Raw genomic sequence first — 27,646 nt, forward strand, 5'->3', positions numbered from 1 at the left:
AGCTAAAAGGACACAGCATCACTAATCCTCAATCTACGCAGCTTTTTTTTCTGTTGTTGTAACGTCCTCATGTGGATTATTCTTTACAAGTAGTTTAGATAATATCATACTACGCATAACCTTTGTTCCCTTTGAGGCAAATCTATTTAAGAGGATTAAAAAAAAAAAAAGGCCCGCGTGATAACTTAAAGTATGCAACATACTCTTGGAACAGCTTATAGCGAGCGGCTCAGTAACTTTACCTTTTGAATGACCATGAAAAAAAATATATAATAATTATCTGGTCGATTAATTGTGCCTTGGGTCACATTTGAACTTTTTCCTTGCTGTTCCTCTGGGCAGCACCATGTGTACTAAAAGTCATTTTTATTTAATGTTTGTATGTATCAAAAGGCTTAAGTCGGCTTTCGTGTTTGTAGGCAAGCAGTTTTCATGGCTCGTGGTCAGACAACGTGTCATCTGATCTATAAAAGTAAACATGTTCAACCTCTAAATGTCACGCTTGGAGCGTTTTGTCATGAAATTAGTACACATCAATTGTGCAAATGGAGAGGGAGGGTCCGTGTTCCGCCAGTTTGAGAATGAACAACCTTAAAATGTGGAATGTGCATGTCTGATTGTTAGCTTTTATGTCTTATCACGAGTCGTGTTCAGACTCGAACTTGTCTTCTGTGACGTTACTGAGTTTAATCCTTCCCTAGCACACTTTTGCTAATGTCTTTCTTTTCCTCCTGTTTTTTTTTTTTGAAACAGGTCAGCACAACTACTTGTGCGCAGGCAGAAACGACTGCATCATCGATAAGATCCGCAGGAAAAATTGTCCAGCCTGCCGCTTCCGCAAATGCCTTCAGGCTGGGATGAATCTGGAAGGTAAACGTTTATAATTTGGGGGAGAATTTTAAAATTATAGATGTATTTTTTTTTTTATCATACATTGAACACTGTTCTTCATTTGAATGGAGTTAATGTAATTCACCATGAATGTTAAATAATAAAATAATAACTTCATTGGAAACTATTTCATCTAAAATTTTATGGAGCAAAACATTTCACATTTGTTAAGACACCTGGGAAGTGTTTTACTTTGTGGAAATGATCTTCAGACTGTTGTCCACTTGAGTAACATGATCCCGTGCACCTCAACCCACATTCACAATGTTAAAGCACAAAGTGGCTGTAATAAGACCCGGCCGAATCAAAAATAACACGGCTCCAGTTTGTGGACTCCAAAGCAGACGACAAATTGGCTTAGCACAAAGACCTGATTTTCGACCAGACCGTTTCTGTCCAAAGGTCACCGCCTCTCGCGCTAAACCGCTAAAGCTCACCAATCAATATCTTATGAGTGCATTTGATTCCATGCCAGAAAACAACGATCTGATTGATTTAAAAAAATGCTGCTCACTTCACTAATGCTAAGAATTTATGATGTCAAAGGTTGGAGAACACGAAGAAAAGCAAATACATGAGACATAGCGACAAAAATACAAAGTCTGCATTTGAGATCTATAGAAGCACTTTCATTCTCCTGAGATTCTGTTAAGAATTGAAAATGATGATCAATGCAGTGTCTGTGTGAGGCAAGGAAGGAAGTCTAAGAGGGATTTGATGGACACCGCTGTTGTCATAGTAACCTTGCAAGAGGAGATGGAATAAAAATAGGGAGAGAGCATGGGAGCGTGGCGGACTAAATGTGTCCGGTGTGTACTGTAGATATGTGCCCAAGCCCGCCATAAAGATCATCCGACATGCGTGGGTTGAATCTCCATTTATACTGACCCATCTTCTCATGCCCCACCAGCGAGGAAGAACAAGAAGATAAAGAGGAGAGAGCAGCAGAACCTCAGAGTGGCAGAGCCCGTCCCCGCCATGCCCGTGGCGGTCATCCCCGCCTGCATGCCCCAGTTGGTGCCCGCCATGCTGTCGGTGCTCAAGGCCATCGAGCCCGAGATCATCTACTCGGGCTACGACGTGACGCTGCCCGACACGTCCTCCCGCCTCATGAGCACGCTCAACAAGCTCGGCGGGCAGCAGGTCATCTCCGCCGTCAAATGGGCCAAGTCGCTGCCAGGTAATGAGAGGCCGCTCCGGCCGGGCCTCGCTCGCCTTCTCGTCTGCAGTCTGGCTTGTAATTAACGCCGGCGGGTGGAAATGGGAGCCAAGTCCGAGCAGAAAACAATGAAAACGTTTTTTGTGTGCGAGCGCTTTTCTTTCTTTCTTTCTCTCTCCCCGCCTTTCTGCCTGCCGAGCATTTACGTCATCAGGGGTCCAGTAGTCCTGTTGCACGACTTTTGCAATTTCCCCCCCTAAAATTGGTTCATTCAATTATTTTTGATTTGAAACAAAACGCTATTTCAGACGCTTTTAGTATCATGTCATTTAGTTACAGTCATGTTCTTGCTCATTTTTGTTTTAAAACATTGAATAAATTATTTTAATATTTGATCAAATGTACAGTTTTAGTGTTTAGTTTAGTTTAATCTCTTTTATTTAGCAATTGGATTTTTTTTTATAATTAAGTCAATTCAAATGTTTTTAGCTCATGAATGATCATTTCATTGATTTATTGTCAAAATAAAAAATAACCAAAAACATTAGAAATTATATACACCTAAATAATTAAAATATAAGCATTTTAAATATAAAATACTGCTTATTTTTTTATAATATTTATAAATATTTGAAATGATGTTTATGCCTCACCTCACCTGCAAAGAGAAGCGATAGCATTTGGCGAAAGGATGGATGAATGCCATTGAGTGAAATCAAACCGTGCTGTCGGCACTCGAGGCGAAACCTAATGATTGGCTCTTATGAGGCGCTTCACATTTGAGCTCATCATGTTAAATGCCGAAGAGGCATTAATGAGGCCGAGATAAGGTTCATTTTGTCTTCTGCAGCAAAAGACAAGGTGTGCAAGTACACTATGATCATGTTCGATTATTCTACCCATTGTTTATTCACTGTTTATCATTTTACATGACTTTAAACAACACCAACACAAAGTGGCTGCCAAGCTTTTTTGTATCCAAATATTGCTACGCTATTTGTTTTCACCCTCGTTGCGTGACGTTCACAAGAATGACATCACAGAAGTCATGAGGTGCACAAAAAACACGGTCAGGGGAAGAAGGAGTTAAAGCCAATGGCCAAAAGATGACAAAGAGCCGTGGCAAATTGAAAGTGCTGCTTTTGCCGTGCGCTGATCATGAGAAAGCAGCCACATGACCTGCTAATCGCTAAAAGTATTCTCTTGAGGATTTGTTCCTTTTGATTGCTAATGCTGCTCCACAATAGCCACAGTTCACATTTGTCTCGCATTAAAAAAAAAAAAAAAAGTCCTGATGAAAACGTAACATGAGCTTTTTTTTATTGCGGCAAGATTTTGGCTTGTCTGTGTGTGTGTGTACTTTACAATAATGAATCAGATTTAAAAAAAAAACATGCTTTATATGATATGAAAAATATGAGCGTTCCACTGTTGTATTGAAACTCATGCCAGGTAACTTTGGTCCTCCGCAGGCTTCCGTAACTTGCACCTGGATGACCAGATGACCTTGCTGCAGTGTTCGTGGCTCTTCCTCATGTCCTTCAGTCTGGGCTGGAGGTCGTACCAGCAGTGCAACGGGAGGATGCTCTGCTTCGCCCCCGACCTCGTCATCAACCAGTGCGTCTCTCTTTTGGTCGGGTCACGGTTGTTTTAAATAGGTTGGGAGGCAATACAACCAAAACAAACCCCAAAAAAATGACTTTCCCTTGCTTTTTGGGCACCAATTATGCATTATGCATTGCCTTGGTACTCTACCTTCCGCCCATATTAAAAAACATTTATGTTGACAAAAAGAATAATGTGTTTTATTTATTTTCTGCATGACTATTACTTTTTGAGTGAAATGATTCCGTTTTTCAAAAACTAAAACCCATTTGATCTATTCATGCAACTTTTATGCATACTTGGGTATGCTTGGATGATAATAACGACAGTTGCGGCATTACCATGTGACCTGTCTTGTGGTCTTGCTTTTCCTCAGAGACCGCATGAAGCTCCCCTACATGACAGAGCAATGCGAGCAGATGCTGAAGATCTGCACGGAGTTTGTGCGGCTGAATGTTTCCTACGACGAGTACCTGTGTATGAAAGTCTTGCTGCTGCTCAGCACAGGTAATTATCAAGCGTAACGTTGATCGTAAATGAAAGATGCAAATGATGGATGAACAGAAGAAGCTCACTGGGAATGTTTGGCAGGCAGACAACAGAATGTCATGTCTACGCTGAATTCAAAGCTATTTCCAACTGCTCCCCGAAGGCAGGCCAACACTATCAGGTCACGACAACTTTGAATCATTCGCTCTCGGTTTGATTCAATTGGATTCACGACGACTGACGTCAATTGTCGCAGGCTTCATGTTTGACGAATCGCACGATGACATAACAACAATCAGATGATTGTTCAAAATAAATGATAGGTACATTTATGCCTATTCATTTCCAATAATACAGATATTCAACCTCCCACACACCCTCGTGTGCTTTAGCTCACTTGGTAACGTCAGTGCCTCCCCAGTCATGAACCTGCTCCCAACACAATATCCACAACACAATAAAACAATAAAACGTCGTGGTGTCCTCTGGAGTTATGGAAACTCAATTTCAGTCGTGCTCCCTCTGCTTTTACATAATCTCAAGCCACGAGCGTGCTGATCCTCTCCTGTGTTATGTTCTCATATTGCAAGCTATATAAGCAACACGGGAGCTGCCTTACCTGACCATTCTGCGAGGAGACATGTTGGTGTTGACTGGTAGTTCATTAGCATAATCAAACATCGGCACGAGATTCCCATGGGGGACTTAGAAGCTTCTGCAAATGCTCACATAATGGATTTTGAAAGTTGGAAAAAGTAATTGCTTGTCAGAGACAGTGAAAACAAGACACAGGTTTTAAAGCATGTATTTAATACCATAGTAGGTTGTGGCATTTTGCAAAGTTTTAATTTTTTTTTTCTACTTTGCATGTGCGTTCAGTGCCTAAAGAGGGGCTGAAGAGTCAGGCGGTGTTCGATGAGATCCGCATGACGTACATTAAGGAGCTGGGGAAAGCCATCGTCAAGCGAGAGGAGAACACCAGCCAGAACTGGCAACGCTTCTACCAGCTCACGAAGCTACTGGACTCCATGCAGGGGGTGAGCACACACACAATTTTGGTGAAGTAAATATTGACTGAAATGTGTCTTTTTTTTTTGTGTAGATGGTAGAGGACCTCCTTCAGATTTGCTTCTACACGTTCATGAACAAGACTCTGAGTGTGGAGTTCCCCGAGATGCTGGCGGAGATCATCACCAACCAGATACCAAAAGTCAAAGACGGCAGCGTCAAGCAGCTGCTCTTTCATCAGAAGTGAGAATGGTCGGGTGTCCAGCCATGCCTTAAAACGCTCCCCACCGATCGCCCCCCTCCCTCCCTCCCTCCGCACCAACTCGCCACTTTACCACATCCAGCGCCACATCCTCGCTCAGGTTTGGCTTCTAAATTTGAATCTTTAGAGGAAACGTATGTGTTGCTCCCGCCTCTCAATATGGTGGTTACACGCTAACCCCATTCACATCCCGATCACGCTCTCAATCATTCACCGCCGACCCTCAGAATGTAATGTTGAATGAAATATTTTTCTTATATGTATATGTGATCGTATACCTGAACTGCTTTCAGCTTGTAACAAGCAACAAAACTCAGCAACTAAAAAAAAAAAAATCTCAGCGACTGAAAAAAACATCTATATATATTTTCCTCTTGTTGTGTTGCACACACTTGCGCTTTTAAGTCCATTTAGCAACAGTACGTACAAGTGAGAAGGGAAATCAGTGCCTTTCAGCTCAAATTCATAGCTGTTCAATCTTAGTTGGGTTTTTTTTTGTTGGGGGGTATTTTGTTTTTACATGCTGAACTTTGCCCTCAACTTTTCGCAGCATGAAAACATTCTTGAGTGAGAAGAAGAAAAAAAAAAATCATGTACACAATCAGTTTTGGAAAAGGTTGCCATGTTGTAATCTCATTGAAAAAGTGTCAAAATTCCAAGAATGAAGTCATCATTTTAGAGGGAATAATTACACAACAGTGATGTATTGTTTCTCCCATTTGATAAGCTATGTACATTTTTGTTTGAAGTTGATTTTTTTTCTTTTTTAACAACAAGATTGTCCCTTCGGTTTTTCATTTTTCACATTCTTGCAATATTATGACTTTTTTTTCCTCTGCTAATGCTCATTCAGGACTTGTGAATAAGAATTTTTCATGAATGTGGAATCAACATTTATCTCTATTTGATAGTGTCACAGGAAGTGAATGAACCCTTTAATCATTTACAAGGCATCATGACAAAAGAGTCCTTTTAAAAAGAAAAGAGAGATTTATATGTAGATATAATATATAAAATATTTTTTCTTTTGTAAAATGTTTAAAAAAAAATCCACAAAGTTCTATTCTTTGCTTCGCTCTTTTCAAATGAGATGCAAAATCATCTTGGAGAGGAAAAAAAAAAAAAAAAAAGCTCAGGCTCGGTCACTGGTGCCAAAAGTCACAGGAGGTTTAACATAGGTGGCTTCTATTGGTTATGGTTTTTTTTTCCTTTCCTCCTATGGACTTGTGTGCGAATGTGTTGAGTGTGCGTGATGCTCTAAATGTGACCGTTTTGCTGCAGGGTGCTCATGTACGATGAGATTCTCACAAGTACACCAGCTTCAATGTACTGAATTTTAGTTATGATAATAACATGCAGGTAACATTCAATATGGTTGCTTTTAGAGATGGCTTTTAAACTTAGAACTTTATACTGCTCCCATATGCACATAATTCATAAGAGTGCCTGTCAAACAGTGATGGATAATGTTTTTTTTTTTTACAACACAACCTGGAACCCATTGATTTTTATTATTGGGCTCGGAAAGAGTTAATAGTGCAGTAGGGGGGGTTGCCATAGCGACTGGTCATCCTTAGGGCTAACGGCACAGCAGGCTTCAGGCGCACACATTCACACACACACACACACACATAGAAGTACTTGTTTTTCCGTGCTCAACAACCAGCCGCGTTTAATAAGTGTACAAAGGTGGTGCCAAAATACGTGGTGCAGTGCAGACAGCTTCAAATTGTGCAAAACGCCTTGTTTGTTGTTGATTTTAAATAACGTGTTGACTCAAGTAGTTATTAGAGGGGAAAATCACGCTACTTTCATCATGTGGTGCCTTTGAGACAAAAACAAAAATAGATTTATTATAAGTTAACCAGTTTTTACACGCTGAATTTAGCTGAAAGGTGTGTGGGACATGCCAAAAATTCATTTTTAGATAATAAAAAAAAATGAGACATTTGGAAACTGTTTACCACTTATAAGACAATGTCAAAGGAACTTCATAGTGCTATTGACCCATAATAGACTTCAGTTATGCTATTCTTCACATTTAAGTTAACTGCTGAGCCCACTGGATTTGAACTCTGTTGCTAACCAAAACAGCAGCATATAAAACCCCCCTACCCTTTCCTTTCCAAAATGCGCTAAGCTTTAACATATATGCATATCATATCTACTAAACAAAATGGGAGACAGAGAGCCATAAAAAAAAGAAGAAACAATTCCAAATCAGGAGGTAAAGAATATTTTTCAATATATCAAAGTTGTCATGAGGTTATCTCGCTGTTGTCGGTTTGTGCTAAAAGGTAAACGTGGTGATGATGAGCTGTCCAACATGTCTGTTTTGTGAAGTCAATGTAAATGCTACAGGTTTGGATGGGGGGGGTGAAAGGCGTTTTGTGGAGCATCGGTGAGGTGAGATTTTGCGACCAAAGCTGAAGAGCCAACAATTAAAGATAACAAGTATTCAGTTACATTTTAAGTAGCACTTATTTTGAAAGGCATCTTTTTTTTTTCTTTCTTGGAACCGTCCCGGCTTTGGATCGCTAATGATGCGAGGACATAGTGGTCACTTTATAACATCCCCCTCCCCATAAAAAAAAAAAAAGACAAAAAATAAATAAAACAGAATGTAAATCGACCGGAGCCAGACGAATATACACTACGCTCATAGCGGTCGATAAGAGTCTATTTTGTATAAAGTATCATCTTTAACGATTTTAAGGGCCGATCAATTTTCGCTGGTGTGTATGGCGTATTGCTTTGTTCGTATTTCAGTGCAATGTAATAAATACAATGTACAATATTTGTTTGAGTGGGAGGAGGTGGAAAAAAAGTTTCTGATATGACTTGTGTATTACTTACACCCGCTCTGTAGTCAGTGTCGATATTTTCACCTCTTTGATTCAATGTTGAATTCTCTGTGTTGTTATTTGGTTGACTGGCAGGAAGTGATTTGACTTCAGACCAATTATACAATAAAGTCAACTGTTTTTTTCCAATCCTATAGCTCTCTGTTTCTGTCTAAAACCTGCAGAAAAGAGTGAATATTTAAATATTTTAAATTTCACACATTGGGAAAAAAAAAATCCAGAACTCTTGCAACATTAATCTTTAATCCTCAAATCCCATCACTTTTTAAGGCTGTAATTAAACTTCAACGATACAAAAGAAAATCTGAGCGTCAAAGCTGGAATAGAAGAATTAAGTTAGTATGCTAGGAACACAAATATAAAAATTTCAAACTCAAAAAAAAAATTCATATCAATATGCAAGTTAATTATATCTGTACAAAGTTAAACACCTCACTTCAGATTACAAGAGAGTCTCATAAATAAAAGTAGTCTCATTTCACATTGACGCTTTGTTTTGAAACTCCCAAGAAAGCATCCTAGCTACGCCAACAATGTTCATGCGGAGGAACCAAATATATATTTCCATTCAAAATTGTGTCTATCATGTGATTTACCTTTTGGAGAGTTTTCTGTGAAACTTTGACTGATAATCAGAAAAAGTATCAATTTGGGAAAGCAGCAGCTTGGCAATTTGCTCGCTAAAAATCACCCTGAGTGACTGTACAAGTTATTGTGCATATTTGTAAGTGGATGAAAAAACGATTACTATATACCACTTGTTTTGAAATTGTCCAGATTTTTTACCCACGGCCTAGAAGGGGTGAACATTAACTGACCTTTGGATGAACTTGCGTAAGTGTTACCTCACACCCATCTGCCCGAGGGAAGGGGGGGGGGGGGGTGTTAGATTACTTTGCACCCATCTGCCTGAGGACCTGACTGCCTCAAATATTATCCAGCTTGTGGAAAGAATAGACATTTTAAAAAATCTTCTTGACCTTGTTGGCAGGAGTTGTGTGTGAGTCTGTAATCTAATCCAATGTGACAGGACATTTCAAATTGTATTTGACATCTGCGGGAAGATCTTGATAAGCTGTCAGTGCAGTTCAAAAGAAGACAGAAGGGGAGAAACAAGCTCACATATAATCGGTTCATTCACTTATACACAAACACACGCACGCACACACACATTCCAGGCTCATTAGCGCATTGCTTTTTGCAAGGACTTGGGAAGCCACCCAAACTAATCCAATAACAGCTGGAACCGCAGCGGCTCCCTCCAGTGCAATTCCGAGATCTCGCCAAAGTCTGTATGCGTCTCATCAACTCCCAAAAAAGAAAAGGTGAATTCCCACTGATGTCTATGATCAAGTCTGCGCTTATAGTCCAGTTTGATCTCGTCTCAGACCAGCGTGGTCCTCCAGTTCGCTATAGAAATTCCACATAGTTCTGAGGAATCAGTCCTATTCGACCATCCAACGTCCCTTCCAGCCAGCCTGGCTCCCTGGAGGCGTGAACTACCCAAGATGGCAAACAAAAGTAAGATTGGATTCCAAGTGAAAAGTGCAAAGATGTGACTCACCATTGTCAAAGATAGTGCCAGCAATGAAGGACAGCTCCGAGTCGTGCTCCGCTTTGCAGGCGTAAAGTGCCCGAGCTCGCTTGCCGGAAATGCTGCGAGCAGAGAAAAGCGGTAATATTCCAGACTTTTTGGATTTGCTTTTCAACATGTGTGTCGTCGAAGCAGCGTGACTATGCAATGATGACCGACCTGATCGGGGAGGATTCGCTGGAGGCCGAAGAAACGGGCTGCGGACTGGACGGCGCTGAGAACATGGGCCATGATGGAGATCGTGGTGAGTTTGGACTGGAGGATAAAGCACTGAAGGATCACAGAAAATTAGGATGCTTTAGTCACATCATTTATACATACTGGGTTTATGATCTAGGATTGTAGACTTTCTAATTCTATCCTTACCAGACTGGTATGCTGCTGCGGTTTTTGGGGTGCAACCTAAAAAGACAAAATAACAATGACAATTCATCTTCTAGAAAATTACAGTACACATGGAATGAGAGAAGTTCAATTTTGTTGGTGGCTGTGTTCAGCCACAGTGGTCCCCAAACTTTTTTGCACCATGGACCCGTTGTGCATGGTTATCTGGGGCAGCACATGAGCAACTGTGTTGCAAATTTTTCCATAGTAAAATATTTGAAGTTCTGCTGGGATTTGAACTCAGATTGCTGGAGTCAGAGTCAAGAGCATTAACCTCTACACTATGGAACCCTGGCCTGTATTGCATGGAAGGTACGTATATGGTTTTATGGAGCAGCTCACAAGCAAAGTATAGATGAGTGGTCCCCAACCTTTTTTGCGCCACGGACTAGTGTTGGCTCGTGAGTGAACGATTCATTCAAAAGAACGAATGTCTTTCAGTGAACGAGTTCATATGACTTGAACCAGTAGGTAGCGGTAATGCGCATTGAAGCTGGTGCCACCTCGCCGTATAACAAAACGAAGAAGAAAATGACGTCACCAACGAGTCGTGAATTGCATTTCCCGTTCCCCGACTGAACGGATCTGTGAGTGAACATGTCAGTGAGTGAGTGATTTCCATTTCCAGTTCATCGCGAGAACGGAGCAGTGAGGGAACGAATGCTGACTTTCCTGTTCGCGAACGAGTTCATGGGGGAAGTGCCTTCCTTCCCGTGCATCAACGGACCAGTGAGTGAACGTGTTGCGTCTCCCTCCAGTCGTGAACTATGTAAGCCAGAATGTCGATTTACAATTTGCCAAGGAAAGAAAGAACCACTCACTGAAACACCACTTTTTTTATGCACGTTTTCTCCAAGTTAACGGCTAACTTTATTGCATGACGGGATGCGCCGTTGTGCAACAACGGGGAGATTATGCTTCTCTTTGGGTCATCTTGATTTTATAACGCTGTTTGTCAATAAAGTGTATGCATATGTACGCCTACATATTGTTATCCAACATATCTACTGCAATTTCACATTAGATTTCTGGTTTGAAATGTACTTTTATTGTTATTATTTTGATAAACATTAAAAACCTATTAAAACTTGTCTGGTGTTTTATTCCTTGTTTTTATTTTTTGGGGCATGAAAACAAAAATCTGGCATTTGCTTAACTGCTTTATATGACAATATGTATATGCACTTTTCACTTTCACTTAAGCTTTTTCCCTAATGAAGTGGCCTGTGATTAGGTACGCCTCATGGACACTTCAATACGTACACTACACGACGTAAAAAAGAATGAATAAATAAGAAAGTGTAGCGAACGATTCGGTGAACGGTTCTTTTGAACAAATCTTTTGAGTGAATTCACTTACAACTGGAATGCACATCGCTAGTACAAAACAGTCCAGACGGCTGAGAACTGCCAGGTCGAAATAGCCGACTGGATAGTGACACGGGCTCTCACTCGCCAAGAATCCGGTTCGATCCCAGGTGTGAGCACCTACCTGAATGAGCTTTTGGATTGGAACACAAATGCAAGTATTTATGTGTAAATACATAAGGAGGCCCCGCCCCCAGGTCGGCTGAGAGAAAAACAATGCCCACTACCTAGGAGGTGGGGTGGAATCCAATAGTGTAGGACACTCCATTAGGTGTACCTCATAACAGGCCACTTCATTAGGGAAAAATCATGGTCAAAGCTTAAGTGAAAAGTGCCACACCCGCCCTCACCCCCACTTTCTGATTAGCTGGTTGATCTGTGACGTCACACGGACACTCCATTAGGTTTCAAGTGTATCTAATAACAGGCCACTTTATTAGGGAAATGTCAAAGGTCACAGGTGTCAAGCTGTAGTCCGCGGGGCCGCGTTCCAACATGTTCTCTAAGTGACCCTCGTTAAGCGCACCTGCGTGAAAAGTTTTAGCTCTTTTCACGGTCAGAAGAAGCTAAAAGTTTTCACGCAGGTGCACTTAACGAGGAGTCAAACGGACACTCCATTAGGTACACCGCCATTTCAAGTGTACCTAATAACAGGCCACTTTATTAGGGAAATATTATGGTCAAAGGTCACAGGTGTTAGGCTCTAGTCTAAAATGGCGGTGTACCTAATGGAGTGTCCATGTGATTACCTCGTTAAGCGCACCTGCGTGAAAAGTTTTTGGTCACTTTCACATTCAAAAGGAGCTAAAAGTTTTCACGCACCTGCACTTAACGAGGGAATTACACGGACACTCCATTAGGTACACCGCCATTTTCAAGTGTACCTAATAACAGGCCACTTTATTAGGGAAATATCATGGTCAAAGGTCACAGGTGTTAGGCTCTAGTCTAAAATGGCGGTGTACCTAATGGAGTGTCCATGTGATTACCTCGTTAAGTGCACCTGCGTGAAAAGTTTTTGGTCACTTTCACATACAAAAGGAGCTAAAAGTTTTCACGCACCTGCACTTAACGAGGGAATCACACGGACACTCCATTAGGTACACCGCCATTTTCAAGTGTACCTAATAACAGGCCACTTTATTAGGGAAATATCATGGTCAAAGGTCACAGGTGTTAAGCTCTAGTCTAAAATAGCGGTGTACCTAATGGAGTGTCCATGTGATTACCTCGTTAAGTGCACCTGCGTGAAAAGTTTTTGGTCACTTTCACATTCAAAAGGAGCTAAAAGTTTTCACGCACCTGCACTTAACGAGGGAATCACACGGACACTCCATTAGGTACACCGCCATTTTCAAGTGTACCTAATAACAGGCCACTTTATTAGGGAAATATTATGGTCAAAGGTCACAGGTGTCAAGCTCTAATCCTTTGGGCCGAATTCCAACATGATTCCAAGTGACCCTCGTTAAGCGCACCTGCGTGAAAAGTTTTAGCTTCTTTCACGTTCAAAAGGAGCTAAAAGTTTTCACGCACCTGCACTTAACGAGGGAATCACCCGGACACTCCATTAGGTACACCGCCATTTTCATGTGTACCTAATAACAGGCCACTTCATTAGGGAAAAATCATGGCCAAAGCTGAATTGAAAGTGAAGAGTGCCACACCCGCCCTCACCCCCACCTCCTGATTGGCTGGTTGATATGTGACGTCACACGGACACTCCATTAGGTATACCACCATTTTCAGGTGTACTAACAACTTTATGCATTGTATGTATACGTGTCAAGAATGTGTATTTGACTACTTGCTCTTTATTTTGGGGGACACCAGCACATATTACACAACATACAACACATATACATAATGTCATATAAAGCAGTTAACCAAATGTCAGATTTTGGTTTTCATGCCCAAAAAAATAAAAACAAGGAATAAAACACCAGACAAGTTTTAACAGGTTTTAATGTTTATTAAAAAAAAAAAAAAATAATAATAATAATAATAATAATAATAAAAGTAAATTTCAAACCAGCAATCTAATGTGAAATTGCAGTAGATATGTTGGATAACTATATGTAGGCGTAGATATGCATACACTTTATTGACAAACTGCTAGAAGTGTTATAAAATCAAGATGACCCAAAGAGAAGCATAATCTCCCCGTTTTTTGCATAACGGCGCATCCCTTCATGCAATAAAGTTAGCCGTTAGCTTGGAGAAAACGTGCATAAAAGAAGTGGTGTTTCAGTGAGTGGTTCTTTCTTTCCTTGGCAAATCGTCAATCGACATTCTGGCTTACATAGTTCACGCCTGGAGGGAGACGCAACACGTTCACTGACTGGTCCGTTGACGCACGGGAAGGGGGCAGTTCCCCCATTGACTCGTTCGCGAACGAGAAAGTCACGATTCGTTCCCTCACTGATCCGTTCTCGCGATGAACTGGAAATGTAAATCACTCACTCACTAACTCGTTCCCTCACAGACCCGCTCAGTCGGGTAACGGGAAATTCAATTCACGACTCGTTGGTGACGTCATTTTCTTCTTCGTTTTGTTTTACGGCGAGGTGGCACCAGCTTCAATGCGCATTACCGCTACCTACTGGTTGAAGTCATATGAACTCTCGTTCACTGAAAAGAAATTCGTTCTTTTGAACGAATCGTTCACTCACGAGCCAACACGAGTCCGTGGCGCAAAAATAGTTGATCTATACCAGGGGTGCCCAATACGCCGATCGCCTGGCCACTACATTGGCATTAAAAGATAAAAAAAAAAAGTATCACTTTCATAGGGAATGGGAGGAGGACTTTTTTTCACGATAACACACACACACACATATATATATTATTATTATAATAGTAATGGCGAACCAACCGGACATTGTGGTGGTGGACAAAGAGCAGAGGAAAGCCGTTGTGGTTGACATAGCCATCCCAAATGATGGTAATATTAGGAAAAAGGAACATGAGAAACTTGAGAAATATCAAGGGCTCAGAGAAGAGCTGGAGAAGACCTGGAGAGTTAAGACTTCAGTGGTACCTGTGGTCATTGGAGCACTAGGGGCAGTAACCCCCAAACTGGAGGAGTGGCTGAAACAGATCCCAGGAAAAACATCTGACATCTCAGTCCAGAAAAGTGCAGTACTAGGAACAGCAAAGATACTGCGTAGAACCCTCAAGCTCCCAGGCCTCTGGTAGAGGACCCGAGCTTGAAGGGAAAAAGAGACCACCCACGGGGGGTGAGGAAAAGTTTTTTTTTTTTTTTTTTTTTTAATATATATATATATATATATATATATATATAAACCCTAACCCTAAACCCTAAACCCTAACCCTAACTCTAACCCTAGCTCTAACCCTAACACTAGCTCAAACTCTAACCTTAACCCAAGCTCTAACCTTAACCCGAGCTCAAACCCTAACCCTAAACCCTAACCCTAACCCTAACTCTAACCCTAGCTCTAACCCTAGCTCTAACCCTAACACTAGCTCTAACTCTAACCCTAACCCAAGCTCTAACCTTAACCCGAGCTCTAACCCTAAACCCTAACCCTAACCCTAACTCTAACCCTAGCTCTAACCCTAACACTAGCTCTAACTCAAACCTTAACCCAAGCACTAACCTTAACCCGAGCTCTAACCCTAACCCTAAACCCTAACCCTAAACCTAACTCTAACTCTAACCCTAGCTCTAACCCTAACACTAGCTCTAACTCTAACCCTAAACCCTAACCCTAACCCTAACTCTAACTCTAACCCTAGCTCTAACCCTGGCTCTAACCCTAACACTAGCTCTAAATCAAACCTTAACCCAAGCTCTAACCTTAACCCGAGCTCTAACTTTAACCCTAACACTAGCTCTAACTCTAACCCTAACCCAAGCTCTAACCTTAACCCGAGCTCTAACCCTAACCCTAAACCCTAACCCTAACTCTAACCCTAGCTCTAACCCTAGCTCTAACCCTAACACTAGCTCTAACTCAAACCTTAACCCAAGCTCTAACCTTAACCCGAGCTCTAACCCTAGCTCTAACCCTAGCTCTAGCCCTAACACTAGCTCTAACTCTAACCCTAACCCAAGCTCTAACCTTAACCCGAGCTCTAACCCTAACCCTAAACCCTAAACCCTAACCCTAACCCTAACTCTAACCCTAGCTCTAACACTGGCTCTAACCCTAACACTAGCTCTAACTCAAACCTTAACCCAAGCTCTAACCTTAACCCGAGCTCTAACCCTAACCCTAACCCTAAACCCTAACCCTAACCCTAACTCTAACTCTAACCCTAGCTCTAACCCTAACCCTAACACTAGCTCTAAGTCAAACCTTAACCCAAGCTCTACCCTTAACCCGAGCTCTAACCCTAACCCTAACCCTAACCCTAGCTCTAACCCAAGCTCTAACCTTAACCCGAGCTCTAACCCTAACCCGAAACCCGAAACCCTAACCCTAACCCTAAACCCTAACCCTAACTCTAACCCTAGCTCTAACCCTAGCTCTAACCCTAACACTAGCTCGAACTCTAACCTTAACTCAAGCTCTAACCTTAACCCGAGCTCAAACCCTAACCCTAAACCCTAACCCTAACCCTAACTCTAACCCTAGCTCTAACCCTAACACTAGCTCTAACTCTAATCCTAAACCCTAAACCCTAACCCTAACTCTAACCCTAGCTCTAAGTCAAACCTTAACCCAAGCTCTACCCTTAACCTGAGCTCTAACCCTAACCCTAACCCTAGCTCTAACCTTAACCCGAGCTCTAACCCTAACCCTAACCCTAAGTCTAACCCTAGCTCTAACCCTAACCCGAGCTCTAACAGTAGCTCTAACCCTAACCCAAGCTCTAACAAGTGAACAGTAATGCAAATTTTTCCATGATAAAATGTTTTGGAACCTACTGGGATTTGAACTCAGGTCACTGGGGTTGAAGTCCAGTGCACTAACCACTACACTATGGAACCCTCACACTGTATGGAAAGTACATGTATGCTTTTATGGAGCAGCTCACAAGTGAACAGTGGTGTATGCACATTTTTCCATGATAAAATGTATTGGAACCTACTGGGATTCGAACTCTGGTTACTGGGATCAAAGTCCAGTGCACTAACCACTACACTACGGAACTCACATATACCATGGAAGGTACATGTATGCTTTTATGGAGCAGCTCACAAGTGAACAGTACTGCAAATTTTTCCATGATAAAATGTTTTGGAACCTACTGGGATTTGAACTCGGGTCACTGGTGTTGAAGTCCAGTGCACAAACCACTACACTACAGAACCCTCACATTACTTAGAAGGTACATGCATGCTTTTATGGAGCAGCTCTCAAGTGAACAGGTGTATGCAGATTTTTCCACAATAAAACGTATTGGAACCTACTGGGATTTGAACTCTGGTCACTGGGGTTAAAGTCCAGTGAACTAACCACTACACTAGGGAATTCACATGTACAATGAAAGGTACATGTATGCTTTTATGGAGCAGCTCACAAGCGAATCTTTCCATTATAAAATGTTTTGGAACCTACTGGGATTTGAACTCGGGTCACTGGGGTTAAAGTCCAGTGTATTAACCACTACACTAGAGAACCTTCACATTACATAGAAGGTACATGTATGCTTTTATGGAGCAGCTCACAAGCGAACAGTATGCAAATCTTTCCATGATAAAATATTTTGGAACTTACTGGGATTTGAACTCAGGTCGCTAGGGTTAAAGTCCAGTGCCCTAACCACTACACTACAGAACCTTCACATTACATAGAAGGTACATGTATGCTTTTATGGAGCAGCTCACAAGTGAACAATATATGCAAATCTTTCCATGATAAAATGTATTGGAACCGACTGGGATTTGAACTCTGGTCACTGGGGGTAACGTCCAGTGAACTAACCACTACACTACGGAATTCACATATACCATGAAAGGTACATGTATGCTTTTATGGAGCAACTCACAAGCGAACAGTATGCAAATCTTTCCATGATAAAATATTTTGGAACCTACTGGGATTTGAACTTAGGTCGCTAGGGTTAAAGTGCAGTGTACTAACCACTACTCTACGGAACCCTCACATTACAAAGAAGGTACATGTAGGCTTTTATGGAGCAGCTCACAAGCAAACTATGCAAATTTTTCCATGATAAAATATTTTAGAACCAATAGGATTTGATCTTGGGGCACTGGGGTTAAAGTCCACTGCACTAACCACTACACTACGGAACTCACATATACCATAGAAGGTACATGTATGGTTTTATGGAGCAGCTCACAAGCGAACAGTATAGTAGGCAAATTTCTCCATGATAAAATGTTCTGGAACAGACTGAGATTTGAACTCAGGTCAATGGTATTAAAGTCCAGTGCACTAACCACTACACTACTGAACCCTCATGTTACACAGAAGGTACATGTATGCTTTTATGAAGCAGCTCACAAGCGATCAGTGCAAATCTTTCCATGATAAAATATTTTAGAACCTACTGGGATTTGAACTCAGGTCAATGGGGTTAAAGTCTAGTGCACTAACCACTACACTATAGAACCCCCACATTGAATGGAAAGTGCATGTATGCTTTTATGGAGCAGTATAGTATAGTCGGCACATTTTTCCATGATAAAATGTTTTGGAACCTACTGAGATTTGAACTCACAAACAGAATGAATTCAACTTTTAAAAGCCAAGCTCAACTTGATTTTTTTCATCTATTCCAAAACGTTTGACATTTTCTACTGAGACAACTTAATGACTCTTAGTACAAGACTTCTTTTCTGGAAGCGTCATGTTCATACAAGGAATGCATTAATACTCATCACGTTAAATGGCATGTTATTGTAAGAATGAGGCACTACAGGCGCTAATGGTTCGGGGATGTTAGAAAGCATACGTTAAGATAGATTTGCTATGCAGAAGAAAAAGTGGAGGTCTTCAAGACAAAATACAATACATCATCTTTAAATCCAATTCCTCTTCTCAGCTTTACAGTTTTATTGTCATATTATTTTCTGTCAGCTCAAGATATTTCATCTGGCTTTAGGCTACAATCAATTTTCTTTGATTCCCTGTCCTTTAGGGATACCAGAACAACTGGAATCATCATGACCATTTCAACAGATGGATATTTTACTTGCATTGTGCTCGCCGACAGCCGAGTAGCGGCACGTGCACGCGCCATTTGTTCTTTTGGAGGAACGTTTTGACAATAAAGGCGCCAGGGGAGTGTGTGGGTGAGACAGCTGAGCCAGTTCAATGTTGACCTAATTCAGTTAACGTCCACATATACCTCAGCACAGGCGGATCTAGAGGGGGGGGCCATAGGGGCACTGGTCACCACCAAAAATAGGTGCTAGGCCAGATAATCAACTTTTAGGTATTTTGTAAACCCTGACATTTCCACTCGTTCCTCATAATGAATCTTTATTGATATTATTTTTTTTTGATTTTGTGAACCCTCCTGAGATCTCCTTGCCCACCCACAACCGCCATGTGTGTTTTGTGGCACTCACAGTGAGCTGGGACGGATGTGCTTGGTGTCTTGCTCGCCGTCGTTGCTGATCAGGCTGTGTCGGGGCGTTAGACTTTGGCCGCTAGTGCTGCTGCTGCTGCTGCCGCCGCTGCTACCGCTGCTGTTGCAGTTGGCCGAAGATGACACGGCTTGCTGCGGCTCGTTGACGATGCTGTTTCTCTTCTCACCTTCAACGATCAAGGACTGTCATGAAAGCCTGTCGCACCATTCATTCTCAGAAGCTACACGATTAGCTGGCACATTGGATGAGTAAGTGAAATTGCCAAGTGATAAAATGTAGAAAAATGAAATGTCAAATTTGCATTGGCCGTCCAGCTCACCTTTGACGGAATGTGTTGGTGTCTGGAAGAGCGTAAGAGGTCTTTCAATACAGGACGGAGCTTTACTCTCAGTGCTTCTTCTTCTGGGTTGGTTGAGTTGAGAGTTGCTTAAACCTCCAGCAGGTGCGTCTTTGAATATCTGCATCGAGGAACATTGAGATGTGTTGACCATCAGTCAGTGGAACAAAAGCAGCTCGCTAAAAGGCTCATGATTAATTAGCGGATGAACGTGACAAATGTATGTGTGTGTGCGTGCATGATGTTTTGCGTCCTTCGCTAGACAAACAGAATCCGTGTGCGCTGCTCCATCTAATCTTCTGCTTGTTATTTGTGCTGTTGCCGTGGCGACACCTGTACACAGCCCGGCTAAAGACAAGCGTGACTACAAAGAGTACGTGCCGTTGCATTAGTTGCACTTAAGTGCATTTGGTAATGTGCAGAAGCCTACATAGAAATTCTCTCTGGACTAAATATATTTGATCTTGACACCTTTGCATGCTTTCTTAATACAATCTGGAATCTATCAATCAAAACATGCTATACTTTGTCAAGGCGCACACATATAGATTGTGCATACCCTCTCGTGGTGCTCAATGAGGATCTCCACCACGATGTTCTGGAACTTGATGTCCATGATGGCTGCCACTGTCTCTTCTTGTGGACGGAGAAGAGTCGGTCCGAAAACCACGCCCAGGTTGGCAACCGTCATCAGGTTCTGCTGGTGGTGACTGGCCACACTGAAAGAGTAGAATTATGATTTTTTTTTGCCTTCTCAATGAAAAATGGAATGGAAAAAAAAAGAATCATGGATGCACTTGGTTGACCCAAGTTGTTGTCAATTGAAGAAATAAGTGAAGTCGCTCACTTGCAAACAAACCAGCAGACAAACTCATTACAATATAATTACTTCATCTTGAATGAGGTCAAAAAGAAAACAAAGAGTCGGATTTGATATTGTAGGAGCTTTTCAAACCCTTTCCTAATGTTCTATTTGCTGCAGAGCATTTTACGAGTCTGCTGCAGAAGTAAGCGACGTAAACCAGAAGGATTAGAGGGCAGTCTTAATCTAGGGTTAGGGTTTCAAAGTAGGGTTTAAAGCTAGGGTTAGGGTTTCAAACAAGGGTTAGGGTTTCAAAGTAGTGTTTCATACTAGAATTAGGGTTGACAGTCATAATGGCCCTCCGAAAGAAGCTATGACTACAATGTGACCTTGGTTTGGAGTGTCACCACCACAAGTCTGTTTAGCACTATTAGACGTATAACTCGACATAATCCGAGTGTTATGGGCTGTGCAGCTGTCACGGTAGCAGATGTTGCTTGGTTAACCTCCCAACCTGACAGATAGGCAATTTATATCTTTGTCGGTTTGACAGTTGAGCTTTGAATGAATGGAAATTGCATTTCCATCCGATGCAAAAGTATTGGAACACTCAAAGGATTTCTTTAATCTTTTTAAGATCATCTTCTTCTGAGATGGTCTCATTCATCTTCACAGATGTCAGCGGCGGGGGGGGGCGAAAGAAAAACACAAGTCGACTCGCCCATTGAAAGTAACGGTGAGATAACCGCTCAAACCACAAAGCAACGTCTAATAAACAGTCTGTGGCATCCTATGAATGGTCGCCGCTGTGCCAATTCTTTTGGAAGGAAGATCATCTGGCCAAGTCGTCAGCATCTGCTTAAAGTGGACTCCAAGCGATCGTCTTACAGCGTCGGTTGCATTTTAAACGAACAACGATTTGATGAGTTGCAGGCCAAAACACATCAAACTGCCTTCATTACATTTGGACTTCATGTTGGGGAAAAAGTCATTTCAAAAAGAACGCTACACTGGCTCTCTTTTTAAATTGGACGTATGCCGCTTTAAAACAAAGTTTGGCTTTGTGTATCGACATGAAATGGGAGCTTCCTTGACTAATCACAGTCTAGCTCACATGCTACCTTGCCAAAGAAGGTAATAGAATCATGAATGCTGGATAGTATTCCACTTTTTAATGCAAACCTCCATTTGGGAAAAAGATTATACAGAGCTTGACACCTTCCTGAGGGTGAAGAACAACCAATGGCTAAGCTTCAAATGAAGTGTTGAGGTCAGTCGCTGTTTCATGTTTTTTTTTTTTTTCAATTTCCACCTACTTGGACAGATGTTTCATGAGCATCTCCAACATCTGCCGGTTCTTCTCAGGCAGTCGGTGCACCAGGCTGTGGATTTCTGTCACCCTGGCCTCGGGATTGTCCAACTCTGCAAAAGAAGAGGTCAAACTTTTATGGAGCCTTAAAACTGAACATGCCTCAAAATGCAAGATTGTAAAATAATCCAAGTATGGACGGTCACAGAGAAATGAATTTCGATTGTATAATCTGCTGTTGACTACTGCGTAACCATTTTTTTTTCTTCAAATGACCTATTTATTTTCTAACCAGTTTTCCAGTGCTTTGCTCAATAGCAGCAAAGTGCCAAAGGCATATTAAGGAAGTCGTAAAAGCACTGCGAGGTGGAGTGAGCCGTCCTTGGTTTGGAGCTTTTGACGGTTTTGATGGTTTTCCCATCTCCCGAGCACGGCAGGAGATGTCGAAAGTGGGTTGTGAAGGGAAAATTAAAAACGAGCAGTGATTGAAAAGCTGAGTCGTGCATTCACGAAAAGCAATTCATCAATTTATCAAATCATTAAACACTGTTCAACTGTATGACATTTTGAAACCAATGTTCATTAATATTTCAACAAAACATATCTTATGCAAAAAGGCACTTTGATGATGTAAGAAGAACAAATGTTAACCACACACTGAAGCGTGCATTCGCTGTACAGCCTGTTTTTTGTTATGAATCATTCATGTTTAAAGTCAGATGGATTATTAATGATTTTGATGGCTTTGAAAATGGAGTTAGAAGTGTGTTTCAAAACCAAAATATAAAATTGGGATAAACAAACACCTTATCTCTATTTAATTGATTGCATATTCCAAATAATACAACATCAACAGTTTGTGTTTGGCAACATTTCAACAAACTGTGCTACCAAAGTAGCAGCCTTCTATTTTTCCTTCATTGATTTCCTGATCTATTACCTTCTTGTCACTCATTGACGGCCATTAAATACCAGGCCAATCTGATTCGATGACCCTTGGATACATTACCCAGGAGGAAAATCCAACAATAAGCCACAATAAGAAACAATGGATGACTCATGTAGCAGGAAGCAGTCGGATGTTTGAACAAATAAAAAAAAAAAGTCCTTGATGCCTATGTGGAAAATTATACATTCATCCAGTTCCTATGACCGCTTCTCTTTATCAAGGTCGAGAGGAACTGGAGTCTATCCCAGCTGAGCGAGAAGCTGGGGACACCTTGGCTAGTGCGCACGAAAAATATAGGAACAAGTCCAAGTGCTGCAAAATTGGGATTTAACTTTTGCCTGTTATGCAGACATGCTAAGTGCTGCCTCGCCTTTGTACCAACCGCAAACTAAGTTAGACTGAATCAACAGCACCACCGATAATCAAAGCCAACTAAATGTGTCTCAATATTTTTGCACATTCTGTCAGGTATCCAGCTGTTCTTCTCCCCTTTCCACCACATTAAACCCCGCTGCTCAGCTTTAACGGGCATTCAAAGACAGTTGAGCGTAGCGGATCTGAAACCAGATGAGGAGTGAGAAGCCAGATGGGGGCCTGTGGGTTGGGCGGGGAGTAACATACAAAAAAAAAAAAAAGGGGAGGTGCGTAGCAAAGAGTTCATGTCGGGACGCAGTCCTTAAATCACCCTGAAACTTGCCTGAAAACATCTCAAATAGTTTGGCGTCATAAACGCTGCACATATGGATTCACACAAAGTCATGCAAATTACGGTGGACGCATAAACGAAACCATATGCGTTTAACGGCAAGAACGAAATTCCAGCTCTGCGTTGAAAAGCGACTACACTTTCAGTTTTTACGATTGGTACAAAAGGTTAAAAGAAAACTATCAATGTGGTGTTTTCTTTCGCTTTTTCTCGCCCGCTTGGCCCTTTCCTGGTGGCCCGGCCAGACACTCTGTCATTTCCTGGACTTCCTTTGTCCGTTTTGGAGAGGCTTCACCGCGCACAAACAGGAAAAGCAAGTCGGTGACATAATCTGGAAGGCAGCGTCTGTACCTGAGCTTTTTGGAGGCCAGATTGAAGCAAAAGTGTGGGGAGGAATTGAACCAATTGAGTCAGTGCGAGGTATACCCACGGCGGCACTGTGGGTGTCCGCCAAGCTTCGTGGGTGGCGCTGGCACAATAAATTAACTGGCGAGTTCATGCCAAGGACTCTTTTACATATGTAGTTAACATTTTCCTCAATACTCACTTGCAGCCTTGATGAAACTTCTCTGATACTGATATGTCATGAGAGGTGCAGGGAGCACCCTATAATAAGAAAAAAAAAAAGATTAAGGTTGTTACATATGTGCAAAAAGATGTATACAATGGAATATATCTTTGCAATTACTGCAGTGTAGGAAAAATAAAAGATGTATTAACATTATCATTAGCTTTTTGCACATACCTGAGATAGTGCTTGATAGCACTGGTGATGGTCTTAATTTCCCACTCGGGGTTTTCCAGCTCCACATCAGCGCATGTCTTCGGATCTGATGAAGAATGATCACATTAAAAAATAATAATAAGAATGACTCAAGCAGTAAGGCCTATTTGAAAGGAGCTTAGATTTTTCTTGCAACAGAAAGGTCACATTTTCAGTATTGAGCTGTGTTGAAAATGTAGAGAATAAAAAAAAAAAAAGGAGTCCCCACAAATAAGATTTTAGATAACGTGGGTGTATTTTTTGCGCTTACCCATGGCGAGGCTCAATAGTTTCTGCACTCGAGAGCTGACGCCAACGATTCTGTACAAGCCCTGCTCGTCGATACCTGAAAAGAAGTTCAACATGTTTTTATGAGGCCTTTATCCACCCATAACTCGCGCAGCCTGCTTTACTGAGAGATTGAGAATTAGATTGCATTTTAAAGCTCGGCGTGTGTGCAAGGAATCTTTTGTGGTCTCCGTCATACTTCTCGTCTCCACTGCATAAATGAATTTTTTCATCACGTTGAACCCGATCACATCCAGCTGGGCCACTGATAAAAAGAAAAGAGGTAGAAGAAAGAGAAAATTAAAATTTGTAAAAAAACAAAAACAAATATAATAGCAAATATACAGCCTAATTGAATATTGGCCCAGCAACTTGTTGTGCAAACAAGAAACAACTGACTGCTTAAATTAGGTTACACAAGCAAATCTAACAGTCAAAGGCTATTTTTAAAACCTTGCCTTCACAAATTAAACAATGTAATACAGGCTTTTTTTTAACATGGCTCTTGGGATTGTATGCAACTACATTTTCTATTGTTTCCAATGAGTGTTCCACTAATAACGGGATATTGTCTTATTTTATAAACTAAATATCCATAATTATTTCAGAGTCATATGTAACTCGAGCAACTTACTGCCTTCCGTATGGTTGTCCTTGTTGAGATTGTACACCTAAAAATAGAACATAGATTTAGAAAATAAACATAAGTAGTCTATCAGATGTAGCTGATGTTTTTTTCCCTACTTCTTTGATTTGTACATCACAAATGCAACTAATTTTGAAAATTCAAGGTCACTAATGCACTTCCTGTGATTTACGTAAAGCTGACACAAAGGAATATAAATAAATGTCATAATATAAATGGCATATAACAAGCAGGCTTTAGGCTTTCAGTTGGAATGGAAATGGAAAGCTCAAGCTCCTCTGTAAATGTGTGGCATTCAAGTGTTTGCTTTAATGCATATTTCATTAAAGATAGCAAAAAGTAACTTCCTAAAAAAGTAGTCCCTCTCCATCATGCTGTGGTGTAACAGTGCCTCTATGGTAACCGTGACAACGTACCGGCTCTCTACCATCCATGGCCTCCATCCACAATCTGCGGTCCTCCTCTGACAGAGCCTGCATTGTGATCATTCCCGGCCTGAATACAAAGAATACAAGGGGAAAAAAATAAGGACAAGTCCACATATATATATACACATTGATATACATACATTGCTCACTTGGCATATTAAAAATGAGATGAGTAGCACCCCCTTGTGTGCATTATGCTTACTGCAATTCCACTTGTCAAAAGGCATCTTAAATCTCACCTGTCCACAGCTTCCACATCAAAGCAAAATCTTTTTTCAATGGAGTCTGTTTTCCTTCTGGTGCAGGACTTGAGGATGAAGCTCTCCTCCTCACCCTGACCGACAAGACACAAATTTGGCACTCAATTGCAACACAGTTCTGCTCAACTGCCTTACGAAACAATCCATTGCATAAGTCCACATTGGATTTTTTTTTATATTTTATGCACATCGGCCTAAATTTAACCACTCACAAAAAAAGACCAACATGGGTCATCCAAATGTGAGGTGGGTGTGTCCATGTGTGGAAATTCCCTCACCCCTTTATGTTTCCTGTGTTATGTCACTTTTGCTCTATCTAGAACAGCCAATGAAATTCAGGCAAATTTTACTTCAATATGTAGCAACATTTTCATGGCGACAAAACACTTTTCAAAAATACTTTTCCAAATCTTTTCCACAGTGACTCCCGTTTTTAACAGGCTCTGCTTTAACTTGCTTTCTGTAGCACTTGCACAAAATGAGAAGCTATTTCCCCAGAACTCAAGCCTGAACTTGTATCAGCTGTGGCTTATCCGGTGCGTAGGCGAAAACCACAGTTGGGAGTCATGCTGCTTACGCACACGCAGTATTTGTGTAGTTATGTGAAGATATGATTTCTTTCTAAATGGGTTTCTACAGGTATGACTGTACGCAACCAAAACACCACACTGGATGAGTCAGAACTTGTCAGCGCTGCAGAGGCAACTGTGCAACGAGCAAAGTGGTGCTACTTACAGTTTTGCCCCCCGATTTGGGGTCAAACAGGACCATGGTGACCCGCTTTGGCTCCCGGTGGTACGTGCAGTAGTACTTCACCCAGGAGGACACAAAGGAGCCTGTGGGAGGGAGGAATAAAACAACATACATGACAGTTATCCATGAGGTCATTCATTCAACAATTGCTTGTGGAAAGCAAAACATGCCATGTTTTGCTAGTTCATTCACTTTGTATGATTTGCGTTACAGTCTGCTGTCATTTCTTGAGAGTGCGTGTCTGTGTGTGTGTGTGCATGTACATACGCTTCTCCTGCACATACAGATATCCCTCCATGGTATGCTGACTGATGCTCTTATGCTCATGCGGATTCTCCTTCATCTTCCTCATCAGACTCTCCACCTCGGACCTCGTGCTCTCGAAACGGTTCCGCGTCTGTGAACAAAAAAGAGGGAGATCAACTCTGAGCACTTCAAGCACATGTTATTCCAACAAGGCCATTTTCAGTCTTTTTTCAGCTAAAAATATCAAATTGTGAAACAGAATGGACATCCAAATCTATAGGGTATACTATAAATATTTTAAAAAATCAAATGAAAAAATAAACAGGGAGAAAAAACAAAACCAATACGCCTTTGGCAGCGCTAGAGGGGGGCCTGCAAGAGCATTGCCCCCCACCCCCACCACCACTTTTGCCTGCAGGTGAACTTACATTCTGTATGCTGATTGTGAGGTCCGTCTTGAAGTGATTGAAGTCCTTTGCCAGCTCGTAACCATGGTGATAGTAGGTGAAGAGGCCTTGGAGGAAGGCCAGCAGCTAAAGGAGCAAATAGAGTTGACACATGACAGAGTGTACCTAATGAAGTGTCCACTGACGGTTGGATTTGACACAGACATGAAAAAATTCCATGAGTTGGACTTACAGGCTCCACAAAGTCAAACATCTTTCTCTCTTGGACCTCTTGCACTTTGAAGACATACTCTAAAGAAACTTCATAAAAATGCTGCCGCACGGTATCCACCTGGTTGTCGGCCTGCCCGGAACAAAAATTATGGGACGTGTGATAGAAAGTTCAAAAAAAAAAAAAAAGACTTACTTCATGCAGATGTGACTCTTTTTTCTTTGCAGAAAGACTCAGATGCTTTTCTAGTACTGCACAATACTTCTCTGTTTCTTTGTCGTATTTTTTCTTGGCTTCCTGTGAGAAAAAAACATTTTTTGGGATTTTGGTTTTTGAAAATGAGCATAATTATTATGAATTGGGATGTGCTTGCGTGCTTCATATCG

At 41.4% G+C, this 27,646-nt stretch overlaps 2 protein-coding genes across 11 annotated transcripts in view; one reads left to right on the forward strand and one right to left on the reverse strand.

Annotated features, from left to right (window-relative positions):
* Positions 1-8,407, forward strand: part of LOC148386690 (glucocorticoid receptor-like) — a 30,604-nt gene extending 22,197 nt beyond the window's left edge. For all 4 annotated transcript variants that reach the window (XM_088399506.1, XM_088399509.1, XM_088399508.1 and 1 more), the window contains 6 exons: positions 754-870; positions 1,802-2,071; positions 3,523-3,667; positions 4,032-4,162; positions 5,024-5,181; positions 5,247-8,407. In XM_088399506.1, coding sequence (XP_088255632.1) covers positions 754-870; positions 1,802-2,071; positions 3,523-3,667; positions 4,032-4,162; positions 5,024-5,181; positions 5,247-5,399 — 974 coding nt within the window. In that variant the 3' untranslated portion in view covers positions 5,400-8,407. The remainder of the gene's footprint in view (positions 1-753; positions 871-1,801; positions 2,072-3,522; positions 3,668-4,031; positions 4,163-5,023; positions 5,182-5,246) is intronic.
* A 95-nt stretch (positions 8,408-8,502) lies between these two features.
* Positions 8,503-27,646, reverse strand: part of LOC148386691 (rho GTPase-activating protein 26-like) — a 76,613-nt gene continuing 57,469 nt past the window's right edge. For all 7 annotated transcript variants that reach the window (XM_088399501.1, XM_088399500.1, XM_088399498.1 and 4 more), the window contains 20 exons: positions 27,456-27,557; positions 27,282-27,392; positions 27,071-27,175; positions 26,664-26,793; positions 26,379-26,479; positions 25,623-25,717; positions 25,372-25,450; positions 24,944-24,980; positions 24,509-24,574; positions 24,293-24,367; positions 24,004-24,088; positions 23,806-23,864; positions 21,611-21,716; positions 20,052-20,211; positions 19,475-19,613; positions 19,135-19,321; positions 10,239-10,274; positions 10,032-10,142; positions 9,843-9,934; positions 8,503-9,777 (listed from right to left, as the gene is read on the reverse strand). In XM_088399501.1, the coding sequence (XP_088255627.1) occupies positions 9,689-9,777; positions 9,843-9,934; positions 10,032-10,142; positions 10,239-10,274; positions 19,135-19,321; positions 19,475-19,613; positions 20,052-20,211; positions 21,611-21,716; positions 23,806-23,864; positions 24,004-24,088; positions 24,293-24,367; positions 24,509-24,574; positions 24,944-24,980; positions 25,372-25,450; positions 25,623-25,717; positions 26,379-26,479; positions 26,664-26,793; positions 27,071-27,175; positions 27,282-27,392; positions 27,456-27,557 (1,965 nt within the window). In that variant the 3' untranslated portion in view covers positions 8,503-9,688. The remainder of the gene's footprint in view (positions 9,778-9,842; positions 9,935-10,031; positions 10,143-10,238; positions 10,275-19,134; positions 19,322-19,474; positions 19,614-20,051; positions 20,212-21,610; positions 21,717-23,805; positions 23,865-24,003; positions 24,089-24,292; positions 24,368-24,508; positions 24,575-24,943; positions 24,981-25,371; positions 25,451-25,622; positions 25,718-26,378; positions 26,480-26,663; positions 26,794-27,070; positions 27,176-27,281; positions 27,393-27,455; positions 27,558-27,646) is intronic.

The sequence above is a fragment of the Syngnathus floridae genome, chromosome 15 (assembly GCF_059516105.1).
Source record: "Syngnathus floridae isolate MCC-2025c chromosome 15, RoL_Sflo_1.0, whole genome shotgun sequence".
In the NCBI taxonomy this organism is placed as follows: domain Eukaryota; kingdom Metazoa; phylum Chordata; class Actinopteri; order Syngnathiformes; family Syngnathidae; genus Syngnathus; species Syngnathus floridae.